This window comes from Ochlerotatus camptorhynchus, unplaced genomic scaffold (assembly GCF_037179485.1).
Source record: "Ochlerotatus camptorhynchus isolate MF236.1 unplaced genomic scaffold, CSIRO-AGI_Acam_v1.1 ptg000443l, whole genome shotgun sequence".
NCBI classification, from domain to species: Eukaryota; Metazoa; Arthropoda; class Insecta; order Diptera; family Culicidae; genus Ochlerotatus; species Ochlerotatus camptorhynchus.
Genome location: NW_027040929.1, coordinates 3385346 through 3408504, shown reverse-complemented (window position 1 = coordinate 3408504; position 23159 = coordinate 3385346). Strand labels below are relative to the sequence as shown.

Here is a 23159-nt window from a genome sequence, read left to right as displayed (position 1 = left end):
AGCGGTTTGGTATTTCTTTCACATGCTCAGAGGAACATTTTTAGATCTTCTGGCGATGTCACCTTTGTTCGCGTCCATTCGTCAATTTCTTCGGCTAGCGCGACTGTAAGGTCACTTTTCCATCCTTCTGCTTCTCCTTTGCGGATGAATCTGAAGTTGTAGAAGAATTAATGCGGAAATGTGCTGCTCGGTTGTCTAAGTTGAAAATTATTTGGAACTTACTTTCTATTGGCATTGTCCTTTTCGTGAGCTCGGTTCGAGTAGGTCAATATTTTATTGACCATTTCTTGGCCATTTACGGATGGATTGTTCTTCATAGAGTTAAAGGAAAGATGTTGGCATAGTGTTTCGATCTGCTCTTCGCTGTAATTCTTGCCGAAGAACGAGCAAACTTTGAGGATGGCAGACTTGAGATCCTGTTGAATTAAAATTTGATAATGCATCTACGAAAGAATGCGCGCAAAACGTAAGTACCTTCTTCATATCCTCATAGTTGATCAACAAAACATTGTCCAAGTGTTGCAGCGCATAGTAATCCAGAACATGTTCGTGATACGGCGAAAACATGATCATATCTTTAACGAAGGATTTGACAAACTGCTCTAAAGTCCCACGATAACCCGTCAATGTTTGGTAGTGATGGTAGAATGATACGGCAACGGGTTTGGCTTTGCGATACACGTAGACAATCTTTGGCTTCACGGTCCACAACTGATCGGGTACTAGCGCTACCGGAAGGTGGGTTTTGATAAACCTTGGCGACTGCATATCTTCCACCTCCTTCACACTGTCGAATCCGATTAGACTTCCGATTCTGTGGAAAAGATATGGTTTGTTTGAGATTATACAGTGTGTGATTGTTTCTGTGATGTACCGATTGCTTGAATTGAAATGTTTGTCTGTCACCCCCCCCCCCCCCCCCTTTTACACGCTCGTACACGAGCTTTCACCTACTTTCAACATAGGGTTCTTTGATGCGCTTCTACAGTTATTGGGAGCTTTCTATGCCAACTAATGTATGATTTTGTATTTTGTGTGACAGCCCACCCGAGTAAAGTCTGAGATCAAATTGAAATCTAAATTTGATGTTGTGATTTCGCTGATAATGATTACTCAGGTTGCTGTCGTTTTGGTCGTTTTAACGGTTAAAAAAATCAAAATTGAGAGCAAACAAATCTTCCTGTGACATCACATTGAAAACTATTTCTGCTATCAGTGAGAGCAAACTGAAAACTAAATTTGATATCAACTTTTCCTGTTGATAACAAAACAAGTATTCAATTTGATGTTATACTAAGGCAATGAAAACAAACCCGCAACAACATATATTTGAAGAGCAAATGTACAGCAAAATGAAAACAAAATTAGGTATCACATTTGTCAATTGCGTAAACTGAAATCAAATTATGATTTCAGTTTGATGTTGATATCAAAACTTGATTTCAATTTGCTGTCATTTTGATGCTGGACTTTGCTCGGGCAATGACACTTCTATGCCCAGTGAAGTCAAGGAAATTTCCAACCGAAAGATTTTTTTGACCGGATTGGGACTAGAACTCGCTGCTTTTGGTTTGGTAATACCGTGCCTTTACTGACTAGCAATATTTATATAATAGCCAACTACATATTATATTTTTCAATGTAGATAATTGTACTTTGTTAATACATTTCCATATTTTATTTTACTGGCAATTCAGCGTCGTATAATTGTAGTAAATTGTAGGAATTGTTGTAGACATGAATGGCTTGTTGCATGTGGTATTGACCTCGGACATTATGAAATGGGTTTTTCATCAGCAGTAGAGCTTTTGAATCCTATACTAAAATTGCTCTCAAAAAATGAAACTACAACGAAAACACTTGCCTAAATTCAAATAGGTAGCTCGAATATAAAAATCACATATGTTCATTCATTAAGTCATGAGTCATGCAAATTTGGATTTTTTGGATATAATCCTAAATGGGACTTAGGGAGTAGCTGTGTTGCTGTGGTGTCGCGTTGGTCGGTTTTTCTTTTCGCTTGCTTTTTGGTGCTTTGCCTCCCTCCCAAGAAGAGTTTTACCGGGTTTTTTTTCTTTTCTTGGTGCTGGCGTTCTGCCTTCCGGAGGATGCACGCAAATGAGGTGTCAGGCGAAAATTCGGTGCAAATGAAAAACTTCGCGTGTGATTCAAAATGTCGTGTTCGGTTGTAAAAACAACGCGGAACATTTTTTCGATTACCGCGAGTGAACAAACCGGTGCTTTTTCGTAGGCAGAATTTGCTGAGATCCATCTGATTTATAATCAATCATAAATGCATATTTCCATATATTACTAAATACGCGCCAGATTTCGAAAAATCACATTTCGAAATCTGGAAGTGTGTTCGCAGTACCATTATTCATATGATAACGGTAGTGTTAACATGCGGGGCTTATTATATGTGAAAGTAACCTCGGAATGGACGTGAATGACCAGGCATTCTGAAATGGGTTGCTGAATCTGCAGTAGAGCTATCACTTTCTAACTCCCGGACTAAACTTGCTTTAAATTATTACATCAAGGATTGTTGTAAGCAAATTTCTTCCATAATACCACTGCCGGCCAGTGGGGGTTAGATTGAACACACACACACACACATAATCCTAAATGGGACTTAGATTATTTAATACTCTAGTAACCTCAAATCCGTGCTCTGTCTGTGATGATTATGAAGCCTGGCCAAATAAGTGGGTTATGGGTTTATTTGATTGCACGTCATTTCCAGGAAAAAAATATTGCCAATATAGCGCGTATTAAAATAGTTGCAAAATTCTAACTACTTGAATTGAAATGCAGGTAATATCGGCCAAACATAAATTCAGCAATCGACTTAATTTTCAATAGCAACCAAAAATATCCATTAGTAACGTCTACATAAAATTGATAAATAGCAGATTTTTAGTGATGGGCCCAATCTTAGATCCATATGCCAACATTAGAGACATTTCCCCTATATTGATACATTCAAACCAGTGCCATTTGGTAGTTAAGGTAAGACAGATATATAAGGCGGAGGGCCCCCTTAGGGGAAGCATAACCCATGTTATGATTTCCATTTTTTTTAATAGTTCAGATAGGCTAGAAATGACAGGTCCATAGTAAGATAATGTACCATGTGGTGCCCGTCCACTTATCACTTTAGATCAAATCGGGTTCACATCGTTAGTAAAATTATTTTTCATAAATATGTTCAGTAGACCTGTTCATTTTAAACGAAATGTTCGGAATGTAACGGGTCAACCGTGATTACTGTTCGTCATGTTAATTTGTACTTCTGTGTAAATTTTCAGCAAAATCGGTGATGATTTTGAGGTGCTTCAAGTTAATTTTATGTTTTTAAGGTAATTTACGGCTTACAATATTTGTATCTCGAGACTGAAATAACGAAAACTGCTGTAACAACTTTCATAGCAAAGTTTAATGTGTCATGTATCAACTTTGTAACCAAAGGTTGACTATTCGAAGTGATTTTATTGAAGTTTGACTTAGTTTCATGCTCGAAGATATCTTAAAATGTGAAGAATTTTAAAGTATTTGTTCTACGAATTTTCCACTTATATGATATAAAAATGTGTAGTGTACGGCATAATGTTCCTCATATTGTTCTAGAAGTTTCATTCCAACATAGTTTTCGTGTTTATTTCATAGATTGAGAGATAAAAATCAGAAAAGAGGCCGTTTTAGCTAAAATTCACAAGACAACAGAGCCAATAAAAGTCAATTAGATTGACAGAACATAGTTGCATTGCTTTTCAATGACGACCGATGACTGTTTCATTGATATATGATTTTTCCATAACTATGAATCCTCAGTAGACGTGTTTTTTTTATCAAAGGCAAGTGTCACTCGAGCCATTCAAAATATTCGTTATTTTATAAATTGCTGTTATGGTTCGAGTGACACTTGCCTTTGATAAAAAACACGTCTACTGAGGATTCATATTTATGAAAAAATCATATATCAATGAAACAGTCATCGGTCGTCATTGAAAAGCAATGCAACTATGTTCTGTCAATCTAATTGACTTTTATTGGTTCTGTTGTCTTGTGAATTTTAGCTAAAACGGCCTCTTTTCTGATTTTTATCTCTCAATCTATGGAATAAACACGAAAACTATGTTGGAATGAAACTTCTAGAACAATATGAGGAACATTATGCCGTACACTACACATTTTTATATCATACGGGTGGAAAATTCGTAGAACAAATACTTTAAAATTCTTCACATTTTAAGATATCTTCGAGCATGAAACTTAGTCAAACTTCAATAAAATCACTTCTAATAGTCAACCTTTGGTCACAAAGTTGATACATGACACATTAAACTTTGCTATGAAAGTTGTTACAGCAGTTTTCGTTATTTCAGTCTCGAGATACAAATATTGTAAGCCGTAAATTACCTTAAAAACATAAAATTAACTTGAAGCACCTCAAAATCATCACCGATTTTGCTGAAAATTTACACAGAAGTACAAATTAACATGACGAACAGTAATCACGGTTGACCCGTTACATTCCGAACATTTCAATTAAAATGAACAGGTCTAATGTTCAGCATACTTTTGCTCTAGTATGAAGGCTATTAGTTATTATCATAAGATTGTTTGAAAAAAACATCGAAATCAATTATGTTAGACTTATGAATGCATATGAACCAGGGGTTCCATCTAGCGCTCATGTTGTAAAGAAAATATTGATTTTTTGAATTTCCTATCTTTTCTGACCGTTTAACTCATTAGTGTTTTTGATCTAATTTCCGTCCTACCAAGCACAACCCGCACTTACCCTCTGTTTTTCGAATGATTCTACTATAGATGAGTATCATCTATAGTAAATTTGCCTTTCTGTCGTTGGCAAAAAGTTGAGGTATTGTAAAAAATCTCACACTGGTTCTTGATTCCAAATTCGTTCTACGGACTTCGGAAAATTTCAGAAATGTTAATTTGAGATCATACTTTGTTAATTTAAGGAGATTTTTCCTTCTTTAAAATGTGAGCAGTTCTTTCGGGTTGTACTGTACTGCGAATGAGCGAATGAAGTAAACATTTGAGAATTTCACCCCTATTCTGTATTTCGTTTCGAACGAAATTCCAATACAAAAAAATATTTTTTTGTATGAGAAGTTCGTTCGAAACGAAATACAGAATAGGGGTGTTTGAGTATCAAAAATGGTCTTGGGAATATTTTAAAGTTCTAGTATTTCAAAGTTTGATAAGAAATTAGAATCAAATATTTTTAGAAGATTTGTTGTCATTTAAACATGAGCAATATTCTTTTGGGAACGTTAGAAAATTCCTAGTAGATAGTTCGATGAACAATAAGATTCAATATTTTTACAACATGTCACAAGAGTATTTCGATAAAACATTTCTTATCGATAATTAGAAGGGTTCTAGTGAGAACCAGATATTAGAAAGCTCTCCAATTTATAACTATGAAATGACTCAAAAGAGAAGGCATAAGTATCAACAGGAACGTAAAAAACCCATAAAGATGAAGAACTAACACCTACTCCATGAAAGGGAACCGTCTGTCCAGTATAACGTCACGCGCTCCTTTGTAGTTGAGATCATTGCAAATCAACCAAACCATTTCCTGGGTCCACGTTGTTCCACTTTTCGGATACGATGCAATCCAGACATCATCAGGTCGAACTTTCAAATCCTTGATCTGCTGGGCCATGTCTTTGTAGCTGTAACATTTTTACATTCACGTTAATTTTTGTTTTGCTTGATCACTGTGATTATATTTCAGTATTAACTGTTTGTTCAAATAGCAAGGCACTGGTTCCCATTCTCGGTTGAGGATTGGCACTTTCGAGTGATCTTGCGGTTTCACGAGAACGCAATCCGGTTCGTTACGTTCCACTCTGGTGGCCAGATAGACTGGATCGGTGATTTCAATGTACTCCATTATTGCTAACGCGTCGACGCGACACTAGGGACTACTTCAAAACTGATTGAGCAAAGCCAGTCGCCCCCTCATTGTCCTGAGACTTCGCGCAATCACGCGAGTATTCGTTATCACTAAATCAACCGCCAATTTAAGTAACGTACGCAAGATAACATTCAATTCGTAGCGTGATATTCAAAATTGTGTTGATAAAGGCTTGTTGACAATACATTCATGATATTTTCAAATCGACAGATAGATACAGATTATTGATTGCATTTATTATTCAAATTGTGGCGATTCAACCAACGTCAGATTTATATAAATAATTTAAGATACTTTGTGGAAGTCACCTTCCTTTTAGTCCAAGCATCAATTTCGTCTGCCAATTGTGGAGTTAGTTCCATCTTCCAGCTGTCCACTTGGCCTTTGCGAATGAAGCTGTAATGATGTAGTGTATTCAATCCAATTTTGTTCGTCATTAATTTTGCCTCTGTTAAGTTACCGTCTATTTAGATCACCCAGTTCATGGGAACGATCGTTATCTGCCAGTATCCGTTCTATGTACTGCTGATTATTGACTGCAGGATTGTTTCTCATGGATTCGAACGATAAATGGTCTAGTAGCTTTCGAATTTGATCGTCGTTATACTTTTTACCAATAAATGTGCACATCCTTTGCACTACCGATAGAAGATCCTAAAATTAATTCTAACCTCTATTAGTACTCAACTCATTATCAAATAATCATCATACGTACCGTCTTCATCTCCTCATAGCTAATCAAAAGCACGTTATCCAGATGTGCAAGTTCGCTGTATTCGATGACATGTTGATGGTACGGTGCAAACCACTGCAAGTCTCGAACGGTAGAGCGTACGAAATCCTCCAAATTCCCTCTGTATCCACGGAAGGTCACCATGTGATGATAGAACGAAACGGTTACGGATTTGGGCTTGCGGTACACATAAACTAGCTTCGGTTGGACTTTCCACAGTTGTTCCGGTAGTAGGCCGACCGGGAGGTGACTTTTAATAAAGCGCGGCGATGATATTTCTGACATTTGCTTCAATGTGTCGATGCCATGTTGACCGCTATAAAGTCCATCGATTCTAGTGATGAAATACTCATTTGATTTAGTCAAACCCATACGGAGTTCATACCACTAAACAAAACTCACTCTAAAAATTGATAACGAAGTGGCAGCATGGTACTTCTTGCTTCTTCATAATTGAGATCATTACAAATCAACCACACCATTTCCTGAGTCCAAGTCGAGCCACTTTTAGGGTAGGAAACAACCCATACGTCGTCTCGTCGCACCTCCATAGATGTGATTTGCTCTTGAACATTTCTGAACCTGTGGGATAAGTTTAAAGCATAATCACATAATCATTTTCATTTTCATCTACTTACCGCATCGGTAGATAGCACGGTTGAGGCTTCCAGGTAGGATCTTTGATCGGAATGTTGGAAAAGTTTTTCGGCTGCACCAGAACGCATTCTGCATTGGACCTTAGCTTAAGGGCCGTGTAGTATTCTGGATCGATTACTTCGATATATTCAACACTCGCATCACGATCAACGGGAACTGAGGCAGTGCTGTAGCTGGTTCTGATCTTTTGTACCGGGAAAATCAGTATGTATAAAACAGTGCCCAATGTTGGGCAATTTAATATGCTTATTAAATATTATCAAATAAAACTACAGTCGTGCTTGCACGGTACTTGTATACTTTAGAGATAAGCAAGAAAACTAAGGTTGATGCATGCTTCACGAACATAACCACAGTGCATGTGTGGTAGATAACATTATGAATGCCGAGGCGATGATTACATTTGATTGCTTAACTTTTCATAAATTCAATTTCAAAGTATTTTGTCAGGAAACAAACTTGTTTGAAGTGGCAACTCTGAAAACGTGACTGAGATTTAGGCAAAAAAGTCCATGTGTTATTGACATTACTGTCAAAATAATTCTAATCCATATCAATTTAAAGCTGTAACATTTTACCTACTTCATTTGGGGTTCAAACAACATGAGAAAAATTCATCACGGCATGCTGAGGGCTCTTTACAAACTACTTGGGCAATTTTTCGGCTCCTCCTTTTTATGGAGGGTCAAGTTTATATGGCGGATCACAAACTGCTGCTTTCCACTGCTATTTTGATATGTATGGAGGTCCCCAAAAAGAGTTCCAAATTTGAAAGAATTTGATTATAATCGGGGAGAACTTTAATGGGAATGAGAAGAAAACTATTCATTTGCTTGTCAAAAACTGTACACATTGCTCAAAATTGTCTAAACCTTAGTTTTAGATTGGGAAAACTATACAGACAAAGTGCTCAGCGCATACCTACAGGTGTATACATAGGGGAAATGGCTCTAATGTTGGCCTATGGATCTAAGATTGGGCCCATCGCTAAAAATCTGTTATTTATCAATTTTATCTACATAGATGAACACGTCATTAGTACGGGACTGATGGATATTTTTGGTCGCTATTGAACCGCCAGAAATCGAATCGATTTGCAGTCTTTGGCAAAGTTGTTCTGCATAGTTTTACCAATCTATAGGCCGGCGCACAATGCATACGTTTTCGGGTTTTTTGACAGATAATGCATGGGCTAACTGTCAAAAAACCTCGAAAACGTATGCATTGTGCGCCGGCCTTATGTCTCATACTTGAGCACTTTTGATACCGATTGTAATACGTTTTCCATACAAACTTTAAAGTTCTCCCGCAAATCTCGATCGTAAACAAAATCCTTCAAATTTAGCAGTTGAAGACCTAAATACAGCTCGAAAAAACCATGCTATCGTGTGACAGCAAAGTGACGTACACGCCACTATGTTCAATTTTCATTTTTTTTGCATTTTCATACTCATTGCACCTATTGATGTAAAAAAAACTTGCATTTGTATCATTATTCATCTACGAACGTCACTTTATTGCAAAATGTCGATTTGAAATATCGTGTTCGTAGCAAAACGAACAAAATTTCATAAAATTAAATTTAATTTTTTCATCTTATTGCATGAGGCTGTCAATTATGAGGAAATGAGCACATAGACATATCACAAATTATTTTAGGTTTAAACAAATATGGTCCCAATATCCTGCCTTTTTTATCTCGTGATCTTGAATGTTTTCGAAGCCTTGGATGTTGAAAAAAAGTCTAGGAAAATGTTCATGCTCTGTACATATTTTCATAGATTAGAAATTTGAATTATTTTTGGAAACTTGATAGCTTTAGGTCCAAATATCAAAAAATAAAAAATCATGTCGCAGAATCTTGAGTGCGTTTCTAAATCCATTAAATTGTATTGTATTTTTTCCGAACTTGTAATCCGGAATCAAAAAATTCCCAAATTAAGATTTTAGAAAAATGAAATCTATGTTCAAAATCATAAAATGTTTTCTACGTTTCCGAAGCATTAAACATTCGACATCGTTTTTGGTTAGCGTGTAGGACTGTGAACCAAGGGATAGTCACTCTACATACTTATTTTGCGCCAAAATTTGTCTCAGTGTGCCGCAGCTGTGCCGACAGTGCCAAGAAGTTATTGAGCTGACTTTTGTTTGCTTGCGTTGCTACACGATCCTACTATCTTCGGCGGAAGGCCAACCCCGTACAACGAACGTCAATCATTATTCGACCAGCCTTTCATAGAGCCGGCAGAGGAAACGGATTTGCACCGAATTTTTCACCGCCCGAGTATCATCCATCGGAAAAATGGAAACCAACTCCTCTAAAATTCGTCAAAAAAGACGGACCAGCAGCAACAGCATTGGAAGCAGCCGCAGCCGTGGGAGCTGCATCGCTAGTTCGTGTAGCCATGGCCGGAAACCTCGATCAAGTCAAGATACCGCCCTCAGCTGTTCTTCGTCTGAGAGGAAATGTGGACGCGACGGTCACGAGTGTAACGATTGTGAGAATCCATGGCGAGACTTGGTGGAGATTCACGGTTGTGTTTTGAAAATAATTTGATTATATTATGGCAACATCAATAACACATTTTGACACATGTACACTGCGCCGGCGCAGAAAAAGTTCAGTGTTGCCAGTAACTTTATAGATCAGAAAAATTGTAACCATGGGTACCAAACAGTGCCAATGACTGTGCCCAGGTGTGCCCAAGCTTGTTTGTGGCACAGTGTGCGGAGTGACAATCCCCTTGCTGTGAACTTACATTCAATATGTTCAAAATATCATTCCAGGTCGTACAGTTTTCTTTATTTGTTTGTCGAATTTTTAAGTCCCAGCGTTAAAAAATGGTCCAAATCTCTGAAATTTATCCCGGAATATTTTTATTTTCTAGATCGAGATTTTAAATCCTAGATGCATGCAGAATTTTCAATGCTCGTGTTGCTTCGGCAACAGAAGGAAAACGCAATCCGCTTTTTTAAAGCGTTTATTGGAGGAACGGTTAAAATTTTCCTTCAGACGTAACAAATCGTGATTAACCTTACATTTTGTGCTGGTTTTCGGTTCGCTATCCGGATCGTCGTAGCGGTATACGCCAACTTACAATTTCTATGTATACGTTTAGCTAAATTAGGAAAATAAAGTTACTATAAGAAACAAATGAATTTTACCTCGACTACTATGAAGATTATCGAACTTCCAGAGACAATTATGCAAATATAACCTCGTATATAACCTTCAAACCGACCTGCACCGAAATTTCGTTAATATTTTAGTGTTATTTTTTTTATCGATTAACCTTCTACCTTACGCCGTCACTAGTTTAAGTAATCCACTGTAATTTTAAATTCACTAGCATTTTAAGTATTTATTTAAGAGAAAACTTTGCACGATTCAATTCAATTGACGTTTTGGCCCGTTTTTTTATATTTTTTCTTACATTTCTCCATCCTGACCCGGTGTCGATCGCTTGACAGCTCCGCTTGTCGGTTGAATATCGCAAGCAGCTTCACACTCCTGCGCAAGGTATCGATGCACCAGTGAGGTAAATGAGTAGGTGCAGTGTCGCACGAAGGGCGTACGCAACAGCCCGTGATCTTTCCATCTTGGAAGATTTTCCTTGTTCCAGAATTAGATTTTTTCTAAGACTGCTATCTAGAAAAGTTGTGTAAAATTTGAAATCTTTAAAATTGATTGTCTTAAACTTATCGTAATTTGTCGTCTGACAGTGTGAACATTTTTCAGTGTTCACTCGGCTGTCGGCAAAAGCAGGCCACTCTCGATGTGTGCCACGCGATCGTCTGTTATCTCGGCAGCAACCATTGTGTGGTCCTCCTCATTGTTCTTCATCAGTAGTTCTTTCGGTCGATGCATCGTCGACTTTGGAAAGCAACAGTTTAGTGATGAGTGTGTGAGTGCTGACCACGTTTTGCGTCCATTGCTGTAATGGAAACGCTCTGACCCTCGTTGGCGTAACTGCCATACAATGAAACCACTGGAAGCGGCTCCAGTTCTGATGGAGGAGGCATTTTGGATAGTGGAAGATAAAGTGTTTATTGTGTTGTACCTTTTGACTATATTTTTAAGATGTATAGTGACCAAGAATCCTCGGCTCTGTAAAGTTAATTCGTTTGAGCCTTATCAAATAAATCAATAAAAAAAAATTGAAATTTTTTCTTTACGACTTAATTTTTTGTTTAATTTTTTATTCAATTAATAACATTATTATTTGATTACGTAATAATAATTAGTAAAATAATAATTTGTCGTGATCAAATTTTGGGATACTCAAACCATTTGTTTCATATTAAAAGAACATGCAAAATGCTCATGATGAGTTTAAAAAATTCCTCTAGGTGGGTTGGGTATTTTTTTAATTCTTTATTAAGGTAATTTTAAGCCACTTTTGGGCTGGTTTATCATCATATTTCCGGTCATTAAATGGTACTATTGGTAACTTTTTTATTGTGCTGAAGTCACTATTTGGTAACTATTTCTGTTATTTTAATCATTAAAGTCACTATTATTATATTATATTATGTACTGCTTTCTCACCCCAATGGGTCTGGGTTTAATCCCAGCCGAGGTCGGTGGGATTTTTCTGAGGCATAAAAATCTCTGGTCACGTCTTCCTTCGGAAGGGAAGTAAAGCCGTTGGTCCCGGCCCATGTGTGGTTTGAATGGGTGCGATATCCTGCGCAGGTGTGGAAGCTGCCTTCCTTCACATTCGATTACCGTCAATGGATGGCAATCGATGTCCGTCGGTGATTAGTACTAGAATGCGGAACAGAGACCGACGTTAAATAAAGGAAAAGAAGATATTTATTATATTACATACCCAGCCCTGAAAGGCGTAGTTGTTGGCCGAAAATCGTGATTCCGAAAAAAAAAAGCAAAAGAGTTAGCCATCTTAATAATATAATAGGGGAAATGGATGCAATGTCGTCCTAAATGCCCCTAATTTGGGCCCATACATAAATGCAGCAATCGACTAAATTTTCAATAGTGACCAAAATATATTAGTGCCGTCCCAATGACGCGTTCATCTAGATAAAATTGATAAACATTTTCCCTCCTATAATATATAATATATGTATTAGAAAAACATTGAAATACTTTTTCAAGAGTTGTCAAGCATCATTTCCGAGTGGATGCTGAGAACCTTACAATACCTGGTGAAAGGAATGATTGTACAGTTTTGCTCGTATACCATGTTTATTGTTGTAACTGTACATATTTGAATCACTTAAAGCTGCATCTAGTACTCAACTGCTTGAAAATAATTGGATAATTATAGTTTATAATTGTGTGTGCCTAGAGATTGAAGTTAAAATCGGTATTTTCCGTCATTTGTCTCTCGAACACGTTAAAACGTTCGACATATTTCTCGTTCATATCGCTTTTGTAGGAACCAACGTTGCCATTACGAATGAACCTGCAAGTCAGATGTTTTCTTTAGAAATTTTACAAAACGTGCACATGCCCACACAAATGGTACCTAAATTCATGCGCATCGTCCTTTTTCCGCTCGTCACTGTAGTTGGTTTTCCTCGCCCATTCAACGAGTGCATCCATATTGCAGGATTTATTTGCTTATTTTATAGAACAAAGTTTGATGAGTTGTTTTTCTTTGGTTAGAATAAAATCGTTACAAACCTCTCATTGAATCTACTGACAAGTGCTGCTCTAATGTTTCAATTTCCTGGTCTGTAAATGATTTGCCCAGAAAAGAAGACGCCTCCATGATGACTATTCTCAAGTTCCGCTTCATCTGCTCATAGGTTACAAAAAGAAAGTTTTCCTCGTTTCTTAACTTCCAATAGTCCAACACATGCCCGCTGAATGGTGCATAAATCAAATTATCACTTAGGAATGCATCGAAAAAGTGCTCTCTGGGTCCATCGTAGCCTACAATGTTACGATAGTGGTGATAGAATGATGTTGCGGCATCCTTGGGATTACGGGAAACGTAGATCACTTTCGGTTTAACTGTCCATATCTGATCGGGTAGCAGCATAACCGGAAGATGGGACTTGATGTGCCGTGGTCGGGGTAAACTCTCGACATCGCTCACGGTATCACCACCTATTAGAGTTAAGGCTCCTGTAAGCCTGTATTTGATGTTTATTATTTGTTATGAGCTTCTTGAAAAGTGTATGTGTAACCAACTTACTCCAGAAATGGAAACCGTTCTTCCAGCGTCATCTTTTTGGCACGTTCAAAATTGAGATCGTTATTCAATAGCCACACCATTTCCTGGGTCCACGTGGTTCCACACTTGGGAAATGTAACCACCCACACGTCATCTTCGAACACTTGAAAATTCTTGATCTTTTCGGCTAACGGTAAATACGTCTCAATCATGACACCATATCGCTTTGTGCCATCGTTCAAGGTTTCCGGAGCATATTGCGATAATCCATTGCGCAGAGTAATTTTGTAGTGATTCTCGGTCCCAGGACACTCGATACGATTCAACACTTGGTTTTTAATTCTTTCAAAGTTGAACATTATAGTTGCTGCTTCCTAGCACACTCAACTGCAACTAATGCGGCGTTAAAACTGGCGGTCCGGTGCAGAAAAAGTTTTTGAAATGCATGCCTTCTTTGGCGCAGCGAACACGTATGTGTACGCGCATGTTATGTAGATTGCAAAGTGCATTAACTTAACTGTAGAAAGCTTTGACTATATAATTGCGTACACTGATCTAATGGCACTTGACACGCTGTACTGAGAGGGAGTGAACCCCGGGCTATTATACAGCTTGCAAGAGATACCTACTAAGAACTAATCGAGCTGCAGCAGCAGTAGCGCTCGAATGTTTCGTTGGGTATGGCTCGATGCACGATGCTCGTCGCTGTACACCAAGAACAAGTTTGAAATGATGTTTTGCAATATGAATCGAATTCCATTGGTTTGTAAATTGCAATGGCTAATATATGGGAGGTGCAAAGTGTCGCTAATATTACTTCATATATCCAATACATTTCAGTGCAATGTGAGTATTTTTGATTGTTTTCTTTTTAAGATCGATTAACATTTGCCAAACTAAAATATGGGTGATTTTTTTAACCCAAATACAAGGGGCAAGACAAACTTAGATATATTTGATGACAAATCCAAAAATGTCAATCCCGAAAAACAGAATTGCGCGTATTGTTAATTTGATTCTACAACTTGATATGTCAAAGACAGAGCTTCTAAATGATGTGATTCTGATCTTAAAATCAAAGGAAGTTCAAAAGCATAATAACTGATGGGTATATTGAGTACCAAGGGCTACACCGCACATGTTCCTGGTGTTTTTGAGGTAATGGTTCGTACATTTAATCAATACCAGAACCTATCATGCAAAATAAAAAATCACTGTCATTAATTACTCAGTGTCACACAAAGAAATTTTACAGATGCCTTTAGTTACCAAACCCAGACTTGAAGCGTATAACCCGTTATGCGATAGATCAAATCTCAATGATATGTAATCTTATTGATCGTCTAGTACAGACACATCCGTCATTACTTAAAGCGTCTTTGGGGTGATCTCATAATCAACTAGAACCTTGTGAAGAATTGTAACTAGTGCTGGAAGGTTCATCAAACTTACTGAAGAGTTTCTTAAAAAAATTATATTCAACCGTTTTTAACTATGAAGAGCTTTGAGTGGGTTGGTTTGCCTTTAAATTCCGTTATAATTGCTTATCTTTTGACAGATACGCGTATTTCGTCTACTACTTGCAGACTTCATCAGTGCCAAATACTCAACACCACTTTTTAACTACCCAGAAGTACTTCCAACTTATTTGCACGACTGATGAGAGCAGCCCAGAATTGTGTCGAATTCGACTCAGAATTACAAAAAGTGGGGTTACTCAATGGATAAGTATTTTTTTTTGTAAATTTTCCCTAAAAATCAGCTCGAATTTCAAGAAAATCAATGAATATTTTAGTCAGTCTATCACTATACTGGTAAACTGATTAAATGAGTCATCGATTTTCCTGAAACGCTAGCAATTTTGAGTCGAATTCGACTCAATTCTGAATTACTCTCATCAACCGTGTGGAACATTCTTTTGATTTCCCATAAAAGGTCTTCAGATGCCGCTGGAAGTTTCGTCAAACTTTCTCCTTAGAAGTTTTTTTTGGCTCCTCTGCGAAATGTCACATTACTTTCACACAAAATCATTCTAAAATTGTTTCCAGGGAAATATGAGCAGATTCCTTGGAATCCGGAAACGTGGTTAATTTTCAGACAAACGATTATGCAAAAATTTTATGATTTGAAAACAAACATTGTTGAAAATTGTTCAAGGCATTTAGTCTTGGAAAAAGAACCTTGTTTCGTGCGGCTTTATGACACGAATTTTGATGATAATTTTCAAATAATTTTTAGACGACCATTGTGGTAATTCTAGTGAAAACTCTAAATGAGTTCTGATGAGTATTCAAAGGTATTTATGAGGAGAACTTCTTGAATAAAAGCTTAGGAAATTGTGCGGAAAAACCGTCGTTGGGTGAAATTATTCATTTCGCTAAGGCGCTGGACGTGGATCCGGCCCAGATTGAAGTTATTTATAGGATAGCTAAGGATAAATCCCTGTTCATCAAATTTAAGTCCGAAGAATGAATGCATTGCTGAAAAACCCTGAACAATTAATGTTCCAATGTCGAATGCAGGGGAATATATCCAATCCAATATGTGCGAATGTATGATCTGCCACCTGTAGTTTCCGACAAAGATCTAGCGTTGATGGTGAGGAAATATGGTAAAGTAAGAACGTCGTCCGTGAAAAATTCCCTTCGATATTTACACTGGAGTACGTGGTATATATATGGATGTGAAAAAGGAAATTCCTACATCGCTGCATTTGTATTTTTCAGTGTAAATCACGTCCAAAAATTATCTCTATCGATTGAAGCCATAGCTGGTAAATATCACGGCCGTCATGTGACAATGAGAAAACAGTTCCTCTCACTATCATGAGACGAAACTATCTCTCATTAGCTTTCTTGTCATTTTCCAATGATCAAGCACTAATGAGAATAATTCTTATGCGGTTTTGACATCAACATTTCTAACTGATTTAGATGAATTTAAGCAAGCAACCATATGTAATTGGTAGAGTGAATATATTATTAAGATTTCTTTGATACAAGTAACTTTAATAGCAATAAATGATCTAGTAATTACAACACTGTCACGTTCTGCCATGACAAAAAATTCGATGAGATTTTGAAGAAAATCTCTATCATCGTTTTCTCAACCGATGATAGTGACAGAAAAAATATCGCGTGAGATCTTTCATCGTAAATGACATTTGCCAGCCCTGATTGAAGCCCTAGAAATGTATGGAAGAATGACCTCTGAGAGAACATTTTGAAACTAGCCTCACACGAAAGAGGGATACCTAATATTTCGTTTGGTGGGTGTTTCAGCGATACTGATTTTTTATAATAATATAATCCTAACAGAACCACCATGTTTAATTGATTGCAAATATGTAAATTGTATACTCGAGTAAAGCTAGAGGTCGCAGTGACCTAGTTATGGCTCTACTTAAAGGTTGCTCCAGTTTTGTCAATACATGTACTAGCAATAACAATGTGATTCAACTCTCCAGCGTCCATGAGGAAACACTTAAAGTAAATTCATTTCTATTTATCCCTTGCTTATCTTTTGCCCCGTACCATTTTTTAAAGGCAGATATGACATGACATTTTGAAACCATCATCAACATTTGTTTATGGGGTTTAATTTTAATTTCATTGATGATACATGAAGAAAATGTTATAAACATACAATTCGCTGTACAAACTCCTATAAATATTCACGGAATCGCATTATCAACGCACTGTCGTTAGCGGTGGTGTAGTGGTAAGCGTGATGATGGTGTAGTGGTAAGCCTGATTGCCTCTCACCCCAAAGGGCCTGGGTTCAATCTCAGTGGGCACCGCCGGGATTTTCTGAGGCATAAAATCTCTGATCACACCTTTCTTCAAAAAGGAAGTAAAGCCAAGTCGTTGATCCCCGGACCATGAGTTGATGGGTGGGTAGGTAAGGTCCAGGTGTGGGAGCTACTTCCCTGGGGCCGGTAGCATTGGTGCTCAGTACGGAAAACATGATCGACGGAATACAAAGCAAGGACAAAAAGCACACTTTCGTTAGGGTAAGCTTCTTGCCTCTAGATCCCCTATCCGGTTTGCTAATGAATTAAGGTCCTGTTGGCCTTCTGATAGGTACAGTTGGTAAAATTCAGAGTAGAACTAATAATTATTATGCTCGATATTAAAATGTAGGATTTTTTTCAAAATAATTCCTGGTCATTTTTAACTCAAAACTTCAACGAAATGAAAACAAATAGGGTCCCTACGACAGCGGAATTTCATATGAATTCAATTTAATTTCATAATACGAACGTATGGCTATAACTGGTTCACGTATTCTTCACATAAGTCTGGTCCCTTTCATATTAAAAAATATTTTTAATTGCAGATATGAACTATTTAGATTTTTTATTCAATATTCTATCTCATGTATAAAATGAAAATCTTTCCTATTAATCATCACTAACGGTATCAATAATCACTGTTCATATCGAAAATCACTTCCGCAAAGCTTCTCATCGATATAACGGTCGAAACGTTCTATGAACTCCGCTGAAAGTTCGTTTTTGTAGTCTCCGACTTGACCTTTCCGCATGAATCTGAGAGCAATAAAAATATTTAGATTTATATTGTAGGTAATTTGTTTGAAGTAAGCTTACTCAAATTTCTCGCCTTTCCTTCCATTCATTTCCATTGCACTCTTGGTTAAGTCAATGTTATTTGTTGCCGGATTTTCTGGAATGGTTTATTTTTGTTTTAATAAAAAATGCCTTCTAATCGTTAATTATATGTACTTACTTTTCATTTCATCAAACGAAAGATGATGTGCCAGCTTGTCCAACTGTTGATCAGAGTATTGTTTTCCGAAGAAGTCACATGTTGTTGCCAGAACGTCTCTCAAATTTCGCTTCATTTGTTCGTACGTCAAAAATAGAACATTCTTTTCCTCACGCAAACGCCAAAAGTCGAGCACATGTTGGACTTGTGGACAATATACCGCTTGATCTGCGAGTAACGCTTCCAAAAAATGCTCCCGCGGACCACGATAGCCCATGATCATCTGATAGTGATGCAAGTAGGAAACGGCCACATCCTTAGGGTTTCTAGAGACGTAGATGATTTTCGGTTTGACCGTCCACAGTTGCTTCGGCAATAGGGCCAGTGGAAGATGGGATTTGATGTGACGAGGACGGGGTTTGTTTGCCGTTGCCGCCACGGTGTCCACGGGAAGGTTTTTCGCAATTCCTGCAATTCTGTTTAGTTCATATGTGTATGGTTCAATCACATGAAAATGATTCCGATATTGCAGACAACTTACTCTAAATACGCTGAACGATTATTGATACTGTCGCGTTTAGCGATTTCGTAATCCAAATTATGATCAATCAACCAAACCATTTCCTGGGTCCAGGTGGTGCCACATTTTGGAAACGTAATTATCCACACGTCATCGTCGTAAACATCAAAGTTACGGACCCGGTCTGCAAATGCTTGGTATTTTTCCGGCAAGACGCATGGTTTCGGTTTCCACGTCTGGCCATCGTTGAAGGGATTTGGAGTCAATTCTTCCAATTTTACCTCGATAAACGCGGGTGCTGCAGGGCAACTCAACGACTTGGCCAAATCCGTATCCAACGATTTAAACGAAAACACTTCACTGCTCACTGTCGTTAGGTTCATTGCGTCTGGTTGGATCGATCTGTTCTGGTGGAATAAACGTGAGACAAATGACGACGGCGGTGTGGATGTGGAGAGAGCGATAACTTTCACATTAGAGCAGTTCCACGCCAAATGACAAATTGATCAGACTCGACCTTCTCGGATTTTGTGCAAAAATTCGGAAATTTTTAATATTCTAATCGAAATGACGTCTGAGACTAAGTTGTTGGTACAAATAAAGTCTTTCTATGAAAAATAAACACGGTATTTTTTTAGTAATTTTGGGTAAAAATCCAAGTAAGTTTTGAAAACTTACCTAGTAAAAGTGTGTTTTTTAGATTGAAAATTGCAAATTTTTGAAATATTTAAATTTTTGGACTGTTAAAAATTGACAAAATTCGTAAAACAACAACTTTTCGTAAAATGTTTGAATTTTATGTTATTTAAATTTTCAACACTTTTTTTTATGTTTTTACTTACAACTTTGTCACAGACGTTGCAATTAGAAGGTAAGTTTTCGTGCTACAATTTATTAAAAAAATGGAAAACGTCATTTTGAAAAAAAAAATAAATTTGCAAGATTAGTTGGCTGAAATTTAGCACAAATGATAATAATTCCCCATAACCAGAGTTCGAAACTTTCACCTACGTGAGAAGAGAAACGTAATTTTTCACCTGCTAGGAGAAATAGATGTGAATGTGAGAAGCGAGAGAATATGCTCACAGCAGTTTTCGCGAGAAAAGCAACAGCGATTAATTTTTTTCGGAGAGCATGAGCGGCAGATAAATTGTTTTTTTTTTCAGTGAATTCTTGATGCCGATAATGATTTTTCACTACTTTCATACACCTACTTCAATTTCATCCGATATTAAGAACCAAAACAACAGTTAGGGCACATCCATAAATTACGTAGAATCTGAGGAGGGGGTTTCAACATTTGTAACGGACCATGCATAATGTATAGAAAAAACGCCACGAAGGGGGAGGAGAAGGTCTAAAATTGGTAAGAAAATTGAATCGTCATTTATGGATGACCCTTATGATTTGACAGAAGGTATAAAAAGGAAATAATAAAAAAAATCTGCCGGACTGGTTGAAACCAATGAAATGCAAACAGGTGAGGCTATGTGAAATCGTTGTGCCTTTCGTTCTGCCGCTGTTTAAATGGATAACACAGTATGACGTCACACTCCGTCAACCATTTAATCAGCGGAAGAACAAAAGAGACGGCGAATTCCCAAGCCTCATCTGTTTACATCACATTGGGTTGGAGCCGAACAATTTGGGGTGGTATTTTTTTCGCTCTTGGTAGTTTTCAGAGCCAAATGGGTGATAAAAAGTAATTTCGTTGGGTTTTGAAGAGAGATATTTTCGGATTATGTATGAGAGAGGATAAAAAATTATCGGTGAAAAAGGAGCGATGAAAATGTGAACGGTTCACAACTCACCGAAAAGTAGCCTGAGTGAGGAAATGCTTATCGTGCAGCTGAGTGAAAATTTCTATCTCTGTCTATAACAAACAATTATGCAATGTTTCATACAAATCGGAGAAGGTTGAGTTTAAATTGATTTTTTTTACTATTTGGCCTGGAACTGCTCAATTATAGTAGTGAGCGACCATGGAAAGCCGTTCGGTTGTTGAGCTTACCACGAACTGTAAACCCGTACTACTTCTTTTTTAGGTTTTTTTTTACCATACGATAATATATTGGGGCATGGAGAATGTGTATCTAAAAAGTTTGATTTGTAGCTGATGTTCGGTTGATGTTAAACTCTTTATTTATATTATTTAAAATTTTTGAATTTATTTGCTGATTACTGTGTCTCCCCATATATAAATGTTGGAAATATTTTACGCATTATATAACCTTTAATTGCAATTTAACATAAACAATGAAAAAATCGTATTATTCTATATACCTAAATCCAGTGCCTGCCAGTTGCTCATGAACGTGCTCTCGTAATCGTTGTGTGTATTCTGGGGTTAGTTCTTCTTTGTGGCTACCAACTTGGCCCTTTCTCATAAACCTACAAAATGTGATGTCAAAATTTGATATTTGTTTTTTCTTTAGTTAAAACAATTTGAAAATGCTGCTTACTGGAATTCAATTTTCTTGTTGCGTATTTCCTCTAATGTTTTAAGTAACGTTGTGTGGTTGGCGGTAGGATTTTCTAAAAAAAAAAACGTTGATCGTAAATCTCATATTCACAAGTATTTATCCAGCTGTTTTACTTTTCATCGTATCAAACGACAAATGTTCGGCCAGTTTTGTCAATTGTGAATCGGTATAAGTTTTACCAAAAAACTTGCTAGTCCGTTTAAGAACACTCATCATGTCCTGCCAAAATAGGAAATTTATTTGTTATAGGGAAATCAATTTTATTCAATTTGAAATTGAGAGGTGGGAATAAAGCGCTAGCAGCTATATCATACTTTCGGAAACCATTAAATTTTATAATTTTAGATTAAAACTATTTTTTGTACAGAATTACCTTTGATACCAGACTATTGAACAGTGGTAATGATGTTTCATGATCAGGTTTTTGTTTTTAGTTAATAAATCGAAAGTGTAATTTAGCGGTTAGCGGAGTAGCAATTTATCCTCTAAATCACACTTCATTAATGAACTTAAATAAAAAAAAAATTATAAATCAATATAAAATTTCCACTGGGTAATAGCCAACATTAGCAATGATTGTGATTTTCCGAAACATGAATTAGCGGTTAGTGGTTTTAGTGCCCACCTCTGTCAATTTGTTGCCATACCTTCTTCATCTCCTCGAAGTGGTTAAACAATAAATTATCCAAATGTCGAATGTTCCAAAAATCGAGTGTGTGTTGTACCTGTGGACACCAAAGAACCTGGTCGGCTAGCAATCCTTCTAGGAACATCTCATTCGTTCCTGTGTACCCATGTAGATGGCGGTAGTGATGCATATAGGAAACGGCAACGTCGTTCGGATTCCTAGCACAGTAGACAATTTTCGGTCTAACACTCCACAGCTGCTTGGGAAGCATTGCTAGTGGCAGGTGTGACTTGATATGGCGAGGCCGTTCATGATTTTCTACCACCTCTACTGTATCTTCAGGGTGATTCTTGATCACTGCTGACGCTCTAATAGTAAATTTACAAATTTGTTACTTGCTTATCAGTGCATTTTTGGGGGAGAGTTGTTGCTTACTCTAGAAACACGGATCGATGTATCAGATCAACCTCACCAGCAGCTTCGTAGTCAAGATTATGGTCAATCAGCCACACCATTTCCTGTGTCCACGTTGTACCACACTTTGGAAAAGTGACAATCCATACATCATCTTCGTACACGGTGAGGTTGCGTATCCGTTCGGCGAATTGCAAATACTTGTAGGTCATTACACAACGGTTAGACTTGAGATCAAGCTCGCTAACTACGGGAAAATCCGAAGTATCGATGAGACTGATCTCAATCTGACAGTCATGTAATTCGGTGATCAAACCGCGAGCCAGATCGGAATCCATAATTTGGTGTCTAAACATTTTTCCAGAGATTTGATGCTACACTAATGCCGACCGAAGGTTCTTGTAGGACTAATAACAGTGAAAATAAATCGAATCGATTTTGTTATCTCTAGTTTTGTTCATGATCGTTGTAAAACCGTAAACAAGTTGAAAAAGAAAACAAACGTTATCGTGCTCGTCATTTCAAAGGGGGAATAAACGAAATTAAATTGTCTAACCAGGGTGAATGTGTCAGTTTTTGCCCTTGAGTAGTTCCACACAAATTCGCAAATCGTTTCGGATCGATGTTTTTAGAATTACTTGTTATTTTACACAGTTGTTTTTTATTGTCCAACATGTCATTTTACATATTTGGTTCCCTAGTTTTGTACACGGCTAACATTTGAAAAGGGATTATGCAAAAATGAACCGCGTCAATAGGAGAACATATATCTCGCGAACGATTTGTTTGATCGAGATGGTGTCTTTGGCAAAGTTGCGGACAAGTATTGTGCCTTTCAAGAAAAAATATACACTGTAAAAAAATATATTTTATTATTCACAAAAAAAATCAA

At 37.2% G+C, this 23159-nt stretch overlaps 5 protein-coding genes and 1 pseudogene across 5 annotated transcripts in view; 1 reads left to right on the top strand and 5 right to left on the bottom strand.

Annotated features, from left to right (window-relative positions):
- Cep135 (Centrosomal protein 135kDa) overlaps positions 1 to 23159 on the top strand; it is a 72510-nt gene that overhangs the window by 813 nt on the left and 48538 nt on the right. The gene's annotated exons all lie outside the window — the stretch shown is intronic.
- Positions 6 to 5972, bottom strand: LOC135711857 (luciferin sulfotransferase-like). The gene is made up of 5 exons (XM_065234827.1): positions 5784 to 5972; positions 5535 to 5714; positions 475 to 814; positions 223 to 416; positions 6 to 150 (listed from the first exon to the last, which is right to left on the bottom strand). The coding sequence occupies exons 1-5, from the start codon at positions 5933 to 5935 to the stop codon at positions 27 to 29; spliced, it is 990 nt and encodes a 329-aa protein (XP_065090899.1). The 5' UTR covers positions 5936 to 5972; the 3' UTR covers positions 6 to 26.
- Positions 6221 to 7481, bottom strand: LOC135711795 (luciferin sulfotransferase-like; annotated as a pseudogene).
- Positions 12569 to 13887, bottom strand: LOC135711889 (luciferin sulfotransferase-like). The gene is made up of 4 exons (XM_065234868.1): positions 13517 to 13887; positions 13000 to 13454; positions 12842 to 12935; positions 12569 to 12778 (listed from the first exon to the last, which is right to left on the bottom strand). Exons 1-4 carry the CDS (start codon positions 13852 to 13854, stop codon positions 12658 to 12660), a joined length of 1008 nt encoding a protein of 335 aa, XP_065090940.1. The 5' UTR covers positions 13855 to 13887; the 3' UTR covers positions 12569 to 12657.
- LOC135711888 (sulfotransferase 1B1-like) lies at positions 17733 to 19270 on the bottom strand. Its single transcript, XM_065234867.1, has 4 exons — positions 18764 to 19270; positions 18244 to 18698; positions 18105 to 18180; positions 17733 to 18044 (listed from the first exon to the last, which is right to left on the bottom strand). The coding sequence occupies exons 1-4, from the start codon at positions 19123 to 19125 to the stop codon at positions 17924 to 17926; spliced, it is 1014 nt and encodes a 337-aa protein (XP_065090939.1). The 5' UTR covers positions 19126 to 19270; the 3' UTR covers positions 17733 to 17923.
- LOC135711886 (luciferin sulfotransferase-like) lies at positions 20901 to 23114 on the bottom strand. The gene is made up of 5 exons (XM_065234864.1): positions 22289 to 23114; positions 21873 to 22221; positions 21339 to 21444; positions 21205 to 21277; positions 20901 to 21133 (listed from the first exon to the last, which is right to left on the bottom strand). The coding sequence occupies exons 1-5, from the start codon at positions 22621 to 22623 to the stop codon at positions 21013 to 21015; spliced, it is 984 nt and encodes a 327-aa protein (XP_065090936.1). The 5' UTR covers positions 22624 to 23114; the 3' UTR covers positions 20901 to 21012.

Coding starts and splice junctions, on each gene's coding strand:
- LOC135711857 (XM_065234827.1), bottom strand. CDS start 5,935: ATGGAGTACATTGAAATCACCGATCCAGTCTATCTGGCCACCAGAGTG. Junction 5,715..5,783: donor CCTTGCTATTTGAACAAACA/GTTAATACTGAA, acceptor AAAATGTTACAG/CTACAAAGACATGGCCCAGC. Junction 151..222: donor AAGGACAATGCCAATAGAAA/GTAAGTTCCAAA, acceptor CTACAACTTCAG/ATTCATCCGCAAAGGAGAAG.
- LOC135711889 (XM_065234868.1), bottom strand. CDS start 13,854: ATGTTCAACTTTGAAAGAATTAAAAACCAAGTGTTGAATCGTATCGAG. Junction 12,936..12,999: donor GTCAGTAGATTCAATGAGAG/GTTTGTAACGAT, acceptor CTATAAAATAAG/CAAATAAATCCTGCAATATG. Junction 12,779..12,841: donor GACGATGCGCATGAATTTAG/GTACCATTTGTG, acceptor TCTGACTTGCAG/GTTCATTCGTAATGGCAACG.
- LOC135711888 (XM_065234867.1), bottom strand. CDS start 19,125: ATGAACCTAACGACAGTGAGCAGTGAAGTGTTTTCGTTTAAATCGTTG. Junction 18,699..18,763: donor AATCGTTCAGCGTATTTAGA/GTAAGTTGTCTG, acceptor TGAACTAAACAG/AATTGCAGGAATTGCGAAAA. Junction 18,181..18,243: donor TTCGTTTGATGAAATGAAAA/GTAAGTACATAT, acceptor AAACCATTCCAG/AAAATCCGGCAACAAATAAC.
- LOC135711886 (XM_065234864.1), bottom strand. CDS start 22,623: ATGTTTAGACACCAAATTATGGATTCCGATCTGGCTCGCGGTTTGATC. Junction 22,222..22,288: donor CATCGATCCGTGTTTCTAGA/GTAAGCAACAAC, acceptor ATTTACTATTAG/AGCGTCAGCAGTGATCAAGA. Junction 21,278..21,338: donor GTCGTTTGATACGATGAAAA/GTAAAACAGCTG, acceptor TTTTTTTTTTAG/AAAATCCTACCGCCAACCAC.